Source organism: Nicotiana tabacum, chromosome 9 (assembly GCF_000715075.1).
Source record: "Nicotiana tabacum cultivar K326 chromosome 9, ASM71507v2, whole genome shotgun sequence".
Taxonomy (NCBI): domain Eukaryota; kingdom Viridiplantae; phylum Streptophyta; class Magnoliopsida; order Solanales; family Solanaceae; genus Nicotiana; species Nicotiana tabacum.
In genome coordinates this window covers 84,151,090-84,160,060 of record NC_134088.1, presented here as the reverse complement: position 1 = coordinate 84,160,060, position 8,971 = coordinate 84,151,090, and the positions used below count along the sequence as shown (strand labels likewise).

Genomic DNA, 8,971 nt, shown 5'->3' with positions numbered 1-8,971 from the left:
TCATGATAATATTAATATTTTAAAAATTAAATAATATCCGTAGAATATTTCAAAAAAAATAATATTAACATTGTTACTTATAAAAAATACAATTTATTTCACTTCAATGTAATTTCTAGTATATAAAAGATATCTTTCCAAAATATCTATAAAGTTAATTTGTGAATTTAAATCGACAATTAGATATTTTATTTTTACTTGAACATAATCATTGTGGAGGTTTGTGAAAAAATATAGTATTGTGGAGGGAGGGAATATTATCCCATTATTATAATTGGTACGCCAACTTAATCTAACTACGTGTCCGTGTACCATTGGACACCATTTATACATTATTGGAGCGCGGAGCATCTAATTCTGCCTCGCTAGTGAAGTTGTGGACCGAACCTTCTTTACTCTTTTAGCGATAACTCAAGTTTCCATTGGGGGAACTGTCAAAGCATTCAGCGATGGCAGCAATGGCTTCCACCACCTCAACTTCAAGGGTTCCTTATCCTTTGCCATTATCTCCGGCTCGTTGTTCACTTATATCCTCCGTTAATACAACGTGCTCATTCACTTCTTCTTCTTCTTTGGTTTGCAAGAAGCTCTGGTTATCTAACGGAACTCGAGGGAAGCCAGGATTTAGAACTTCTTCTTCTTCTTCGACGACGACGTTGAGGATAAGGTGTGGTGGCTTAAGGGAGATAAAGGAGGACGAGTTCTCCGACGTCGTTTTGAAGTCTGATCGTCCCGTCCTTGTGGAGTTCGTTGCCACTTGGTGTGGGCCCTGCCGCTTGATTGGTCCTGCTATGGAATCCGTTGCTGAGGTTCTTCTTATTCGTTTTTACCTCTTTATTTATGTAGTGTTATTGGAATTATATTGCATTAAAGCTTCAATTTCCCCCTTGTCAATTTCTTTCTTCACTGAGCCTGTTAAACTGATAAATGTGTGTTTGGTATGATGGAAAATATTAATTTTTGGCTCAAAAATCATTTGTGGTACTTTCTTAACTTGAATTGTTGAAATGTTTTGTTCAAGACGAAATATGGAAAATTATTAAGTGCTCCCTCGGTTCCAATTTATGTGATGCACTTTGACGGAGCATAGAGTTTAAGAAAGAAATTAAACTTTTGAAACTTGTGTTCTAAAACAAGTCATAGATATTTATGTGACTATAAACCGTCTCATTAAGGATAAATGGAGAGTATAAAGTGAAATTGTTTCGAAATATAGAAAGATATCACTCTTTTTCGACAGACTAAAAACGAAAATGCATCACATTAATTGGTGCGGGGGAAGTATTATATATGATGATGATGGTGTCTGGGCTAGCTTGCACGCACCTCGACTATTCTACTGTGTATATGCTACCTCACACTAGAACAAGTACCGTTAACTCTGTCCACCAAGGCTTATACTAATGGGAAAAAATTACCGTAGTGTTTTTTTTTTACTCTGTTGGGTTTTGAACCTAAGACCTCCTCATGGTTCTCCTCCTACTTCATTGAACACTGGACCACACCCTTGGATGCGAAATATAAAAATTTATCTCCCAGGAAAAAACATTTTTCACAGAAAATCCTCCACCAAACAGTCTCATGAGTAGTAGGTCACATGTATAAATGTGATAGTTGCACATGTATTTTTGTCAAATGCTGAGATGAATTGGATTAAGCGCTATTGGTAAATATTAAGCAAATTCAGCATTCTGCCGCAGCAAACAAATCCTAGGACTTAATTTTAGCCTCAATATTGGACTACTTTGTCTATTAGGGTTTTAAAGGTTTTTAATTTTTAATCTCAAGCATTGAGTACAAGGTATCTGAATCATTTGCTTTGTGCCCTTTCCTTTGATACCTCATGTAGTATAATTCAATGAAATGTTAGATTTTCACTGAAATAACTACTATGATCATGCCCTTTTTCTTGTATCTATAGAGAAGAAACTTGGTTTTATATGTTTTGCTTCCTTACACATTATTACTTGTATCATTTTAGATCATTACCAATACGAAAAGCAAAGATTAAGTCGCAAAGATTAAGTCAATCTTTGGCAACTCTTCGTCAATTTGCTAAAGCAAACGAAAAAAGACATTCCAAGCTATGATGTCTCTAGTGCAGCGTCCAAAAGCCTTTAAGCCAGAAAGCACCATGGGACAACTCTGTAGCTTAAAATAGAGCTTCGACATATGTAAGAATTGAGAAATTTTCATGATGGATCCAATGAGTGAGGGCTTCTTTTCATATAAATACTTTAGCATAATGACATTGTAACTTCTCGTGTTGATCTAGAATCATTAAGCAATTCCATAGGTGAGGTGATTAGGCAGGACATGGCTTTGCTCCAACTTACCGAGGACATGACCCTCGATAGAAAGGTGTGGAGGTCGAAAATTAGGGTGGTGGGTTGATAGACAGTCTAGAGTTTGCCTTGTCTTACTAGTAGTAGTTTTACTAGTCGGGTACCTTCCTATTCCTAGTCCCTTGTTTATATACGGTATGTCAGTATTAGCAGTGAGATTGGCACTAATCTTGTTTCATTTCCTTGGATCTCTGTCATTATCCGTTGTATTATTTGCTTACACTGTCTTATTACATTGTTGTTGCTATTGTTTCTCTATTGCTCCATTTTATTTTTTTTTATTTTTTTTACGTTCTTGAGCCAAGGGTCTTTCGGAAACGGCCTCTCTACCTTCATAGGTAGGGGTAAGGTCTGCGTACACACTACCCTCCTCCCAGACCCCACTTGTGAAATTCCACTGGGTTGTTGTTGTTGTTGTTGCTTTCCCCTGACACTGTGTTTCCTTTTCTCTTAACTGTCAGGAGTATAAAGAAAAGATCACTGTTGTTAAGATAGATCATGATGAAAATCCCAAGCTCATAGAAGAGTTCAAAGTTTATGGATTGCCAACTTTGATTCTCTTCAAAGATGGAAAGGAAGTTCCAGATAGTAAAAGGGAAGGTGCGATAACAAAAGTTAAACTCAAGGAGTATCTTGATGGACTTCTAAAGACAGTTTCTATCGCATAGTATTTGGGCAAAAGTTTAGCGGTCCTGGTATCTTCATCACTTTATGATGGGATGCACTTTTTGTCTGGTCAATGTTAGTATCCTGAAATTGCCTGTAATTTTATTTGCTTCCTTGATTGGCCAAGAGTAGCGGGGATGCATTGTATATTTTAGTTGTCTGTGGGCGATGACCTGTTTTGTATTTGTATATTTGAGCTGTCTATAAGATAAAAATAATTGTGTTTTTCAAAGTTATGTAATTTGGTTTAATTTGAAGAGCATCATCGATTTTATGCCTGTCTTTTTCTGCACATGCTAGAAGCAGTTGACTCTTAACTTCACTTTTTTTTTTCCATTTCGGGCTTGTCTTTGGCATTGCAGATATGTATCTTTCCTTTACTCATTAGCATAACTATCAGATGTCAGTGCGAGGAGCGTTTCTCTGGTAAATATTTAGAAAGTTTCAAGTGGCTTTATACATTTTCTCTGTGGATTGATTCTGATTCGCTATGACGGTACCGTGTTAGAAGTTACAGTAATCTGCTGCTCCTTGTTACTCATTCAGAAGCCTTGAGTGCTAGGTCTATACCCCGTTAGAAGTTAATGATCTGTCACTCCTTCTTACTTGCACAATCTATGCAGGCACCAGCAAGCTAGCTTTATACAGTAAAATTGGAGTATTACATTGCATCTGATTACTCTTGTACAAGCTCATTGAGTTTCCAATCACACTAAGGTAATGTATGCTCAAGGGTATTTTCATGAGTAAACTCGCTGTAACCTTTCTCTGCTTCACTGGTTCACTGTCCGGAAGCTTCATGAGGAAATGAATTTCTTCCAGTGTAACTCGATCTTTGAAGATTACATTCTGTGCTGAGACATGGATTCTAATTATATGGACACATGATTTTTGAGTATGAAAGGACATTTGCAGAAGTGATGCAGATGTTCTGCACACGGGGCAAGTTCATCTTTTATGCCTTTTAGGCACCATACTTAGAGGTACAAATAGCAGTTAACGACCAATCTGTGGATCTTGCTTCTTGATATGTCAAAGTTCAACTTAAGAATTGTAGGATCATCCACTTGATTTACCTGCATTTTAAGAAAATGAGGACCATTCAGTTACTTCTGACTGGGGCATGGTATCTTGCAGCTGGCAGCTAATAATACGAAGAAAGTTGGTGATATCGAAGTTATAGTAGTTCTCATCTGTCTATTCTAGGAACTGAGCTTTTGCCAGATGACTCTCAATTTACAACCTTTTGTCACTTCCTCTGTTGTTAAACAGTTTCAGAAGCTGCATTATTTGCAACAATTAAGGGTCAGTTACCACTTCTTGGCATAGTTGGGCTTAACAGGGGACTTTTGTGAACATCGCCCTGAACATGCTCTCTAGAAGTCTAGTTGTCCTTTTCCCCCTAACAATAGTTTTGATATGTCTTTCATCAAAACAGTTTTGATGGAAGTTTAATTTTCTCTCTAGTACTTATCCATTTTGCAATTGATTTTTCCCTTGTTTTCTTCCCCTTTGCCTTGTACAGATCCTATTTTATTACCTGTCTTAGTTGTCCATCCTTGTTGCCTAGAATAAAATGAAGTCAATTATAAAAGAAATTGCCTCAACTAGAAACATCAACTTATCATTAGACTACAAAAGTGGAACACAAAGGTAATATTGTATCCCCTCTTTTAGTATCATTAGAAGGTTGGCCTATTGGTCATCAGCTACGGATTCCTATTTTACTTGAGCCAAGATTCTATTTAAAAAAGCCATGACCTATTCCGCTGCTGCTGATGAAATTATCTTGTGGTCCAGAATCATAGAATTGAGTGCAGTATATCCCTATCCTGGTAATTTGCATATGGATTTTATTCGAAGCTTGAATGGTTTTAGAGAGTTTTGAGGTTTTCCTATTTGGGATTGTGTCAAGTCTAATTCATCCTTACCGCTAAAAAACCACAATAAAAACTATTCTTGTGAGGTGTCAATATTCAGTTGTTCCATAAGCCCTATTCACTCTTTAGATGATACACGAATGACTCTTAATCGGAGCCTATCAGCCCCATCTTCGGAAAAAAGAAAGATATGCAGCTTGTTTGCGGCTTTTAAAAGGATATTTTCTTTCTTCTCTACCTGCTTGTCAATAACCCCTGTCTCTGTGATTCTATGTGGAAATAACTCACGCATCCGATTGGCGAAAAGTTTCAGGACCAACTTCTCGTTTGGATCTATAGGCTTTTACTAAAATGCCACATGAAAAGTGGTGCTGGTGTCAATTGCTTAGGTGCTAGATTGGTAGAGTTGTTGATGTCCTTTGGCAATATTGTTCAACCATTTTGTGGTGTTTCTTTTCTGTAACTATCTGAATGAACAGAATCTATTGATCTCCGATGAAGGCCGGTGGACATCAATTACTTTCTCACTCTAGTGTATGGTTCTTTATGGACTAGCCAAATGAGTGAATGTGAAGGCAATTGGTACCCTTGCTTAATTAGCTAACTGTTGATGCTATGACAGGATAAGTTTGTGCCCAAAGTTTGTGGAGCATCATTTCACAAGCACTTATTGTCAAAGCTGAAGGGTGAGAGGGTCTTTTACAGGACTAGGAGATTTCAGGATACTGGACGAGATGGGGACACTTTACACATTTTGATCATGCAACCATGATCAGTTGAAGAGATTCGATAGAGGACAGTTGTTATTTCAAATGATTTTGTGGTCGAACCTAGACAAGGATTTCTGTTTGGATTTATGGAGATTTTTATGTTGTATGTCTGGTCGGGTCTCTTTGTAACTTTTTTAGTCCAATTCTTAACCTGGTCCCCACTCCCCTTTTCCTCTCTCTCACGTGCCATCTTTGTTTCTATTTTGATGCTTGATCTTGAATTTTTTGTGCGTCACGAACAACTTGATGATCGCCACGGATCAAGATTAGAGATTCAGCTATCATAAACAGAAAGATCACAAATATAGAGGATGACTTTGATTGCTTTTCTTTAGAGCTTCTCTACCGTTCCTTCTGGTGGCTTGATGTCTTTATGTTCGTCCTCATTATATAATCGTAGAATAGAAGAATTGTGATAAAGACAAAGGCATTTGCTTTGATATGATTGGTCTGTTGAAATTACAAACCAATGTGATACGCTTCCATTTGATTGGCCAAAGTGTATCATTTTATATGGTGTTATATTGAAAAGTTGACTTGACTTGGCATGCCATGTAGCTGATGGCATGATCTCATTGCCCACTTTTTTTGATTTGGGGCCTACGTAATTTGATATATCCGTCCGTATTTTACTATTTTTCATATCCTTGTGCACTTTGTTGATAATTTATGAACTCATATCCAGTGATAAAAACTTTGATATTATTGTTTGCGCGCAATTTTGTGGTACATGTAAACATGTTGAGCGGATTGTTTGGGTATTGGCACGAGGTCTTTGCCATGCGAGTGTGATTATATTATGTCACGAGGTCTTTACCGTGCGAGTGTGATTATATTGTGGTACGAGGTCTTTGCCGTGCGAGCACGAGGTCTTTGCCGTGCGAGTGTGATTAATATTGGCACGAGGTCTTTGCCGTGCAAGTGTGATTGGTATTGTGGCACGAGGTCTTTGTCGTGCGAGTGTGACTGATAATATGGGTACGAGGTGCCATATGTGTGTATTTCTATTTAATGACTTGTTGTTGAAGCTGAATTGCTTCTTGTATTTAATTGTTATCACTTGTTTCGATGAGATTATTGTTATTGTTTTTGTTATACTTTATGTTTCCAGTCTTTGATTTATTGCACAAGTTATTTTGACTAGTGAGTATCATATGACTTGAAGCTCGTCATTACTTCAACGAGGTTAGTATTGATACTTACTAGTTACCGGTCGTGGTGTACTCATACTACACTTCTGTATATTTTTGTGCAGATCTAGGTGTTGGAGGTAGCGGATCTTGGCAGTGAGAGTGTCATTGACCGTGAGGATTCACGGTAGCTGCATTGACCGTTGCAGCCCTTTGGAGTCCTATCCTTATATTGATATTGTCATTCTTATATCCGAACAATATTGTATATTTGAGATATTCATATGTATTCAGTTAGAGCTCGTGACTCTCTACTGCCTAGTTTTGGGGAGTTATGTTGAGTATTGCCACTTTGGCTTGTATTGATTCTATTTACGTTTTTATATTAAACTCTGCTTTATTATATTATTTTTTATTGATTTAAATGATGTTAAGTGATCGGCTTATCTAGTTTTAGAGATTAGGTGTCATCACGACTCTTGTGGTGGGATTTAGGTCGTGACGTTATTCTTACGTTTATAATTATAAAGCTCAAGAAGGTATTTATAAGAATGGATTAGAGTTTGTTCTTTTATTAAGTTGGCTAATAGAATCAGCAATCAACAATTTCTTTTACCACGCTTTTTTCTTTAACTATTATTTTTTATATCTCAAATAATATTTTTAATAAGTAAATTTATGTTTTTTTCTTTAAAATAAGTTTGCACTTATTGAACTGTTGTACACGCGCATAGAGACTAGTACATCAAAATAAATGATAATCGGTGTATCATCTTCTAGAATAATTATTAGAATAACAAAATATAAATCTACATATTTATTACTCACATAGTATCCATAAATCCATCATTTGCGAACCGAATTGGAGGGGGGCCATGAAAGCATCAAGATTCAACGTTTTTCGCATAAACACCTAGTACATCTTCTTAACCAGACATCGTTCGTTGCTAGACCTTACAAGTTTGAAGGAGAAGAACTGGTGGTGAAAGCCTAGCATTCTAAGTTTTATGAATAATGGTGAGAATAGGGGAGAAGTAGCAAATTTATGTTAAAACTGGCACATATAGTGCATGGAGCGTATGCGCTATATGCCCTTGGACAAAGCTAACAGGCGTTCGGCTGGTCGTTAGCCCAGACACATATAGAGCATATATCCCATGCGCTATATGCAGTTTGGTTCTATATATTTTTTTCATGTTATTTTGATTCTACAAGTTGCATTTTACGTTCCTTTAATTTCAGACTCTGATCTGATCTACAAAGGCGAGAACAGAATCAAAATAACACAAAAAATAATTTGAAGAACCAAAATAGTATGTAAGAAATGAAAACACAAGTACGTATAGGGCAAGTGTTGCATGCACTATGTATGTTTGGAATCATGGACAAGGTTAACGGACGTTGTGAGTGCAGTGATACATAACGCATGTATAACATGCGTTATGCAGTAAGGGGTCGTTTGGTAGCCGGTTAGAGAGAAATTATCCATATATTAACACTAGGATAACTTTATACATTGTTTGGTTAAAAGAAGGGGGAAAAAATAACTCCACATAGAAACTAGCATAAATTATACAATGTTTGATTATTTTTTTCCTCTTTTTCACAAAAAAATATAACATTATTAATACAATGTTTGGTTCATATTTTTTTTTTTCCGCATAACTAATACATGTATAAGTTATGAGGGAATTTATGTATTATTTATGCAGGATATAAGGTGGAATAACTTATACATGTATTAAGAATACTTGTATTAAAATACAAAATGACAAGAATACTCTTTATTCAAGCTTGTATTTTTTTTGTTTAAAAATATATATTTAAACTATACTAACAATTTTAATAAAATAAAGTAAGCTAATAATAAATAACACTCACATTACATTTATATTACTAATCCCTGCATAACTAATCCATACATAACTAATCCCAACATAACTCAACCCTTGCATAACTTATCCCTACATAACTAATACATGCATAATTAATCACTGTATTACTTATTCCTGCATAACTCTAACCGGCAACCAAACGACTCCTAAGTGTTGTTAAGTAAATTATGAAGCACCTAAAGAACCAAAATGTTGGTTGGCTCTTCCGGGGGAAAAATTCAAAAATAACCAGATTTATAAGTGGTAATTGAAAAATAGCCACAGTTTAAAAAATAATCAAAATTT

At 36.0% G+C, this 8,971-nt stretch overlaps 1 protein-coding gene across 7 annotated transcripts; it reads left to right on the top strand.

Moving 5' to 3' along the window:
* Nucleotides 1-364: 364 nt before the first annotated feature.
* LOC107808217 (thioredoxin X, chloroplastic) lies at nucleotides 365-7,174 on the top strand. 7 transcript variants are annotated; one of them, XM_016632711.2, is made up of 4 exons: nucleotides 365-809; nucleotides 3,374-3,437; nucleotides 3,635-3,728; nucleotides 6,917-7,174. In XM_016632711.2, exons 1-3 carry the CDS (start codon nucleotides 450-452, stop codon nucleotides 3,685-3,687), a joined length of 477 nt encoding a protein of 158 aa, XP_016488197.1. In that variant the 5' UTR covers nucleotides 365-449; the 3' UTR covers nucleotides 3,688-3,728; nucleotides 6,917-7,174. The 7 variants fall into 7 exon arrangements, 5 of the variants coding, with proteins under 5 accessions (XP_016488197.1, XP_016488199.1, XP_016488196.1 ...); XM_016632713.2 differs by lacking the exon at nucleotides 6,917-7,174 and adding an exon at nucleotides 5,514-5,838; XR_012694947.1 differs by having other exon boundaries at nucleotides 3,374-3,728.
* Nucleotides 7,175-8,971: the final 1,797 nt, after the last annotated feature.

Coding starts and splice junctions, on each gene's coding strand:
- LOC107808217 (XM_016632708.2), top strand. CDS start 450: ATGGCAGCAATGGCTTCCACCACCTCAACTTCAAGGGTTCCTTATCCT. Junction 810..2,806: donor CTATGGAATCCGTTGCTGAG/GTTCTTCTTATT, acceptor CTTAACTGTCAG/GAGTATAAAGAAAAGATCAC.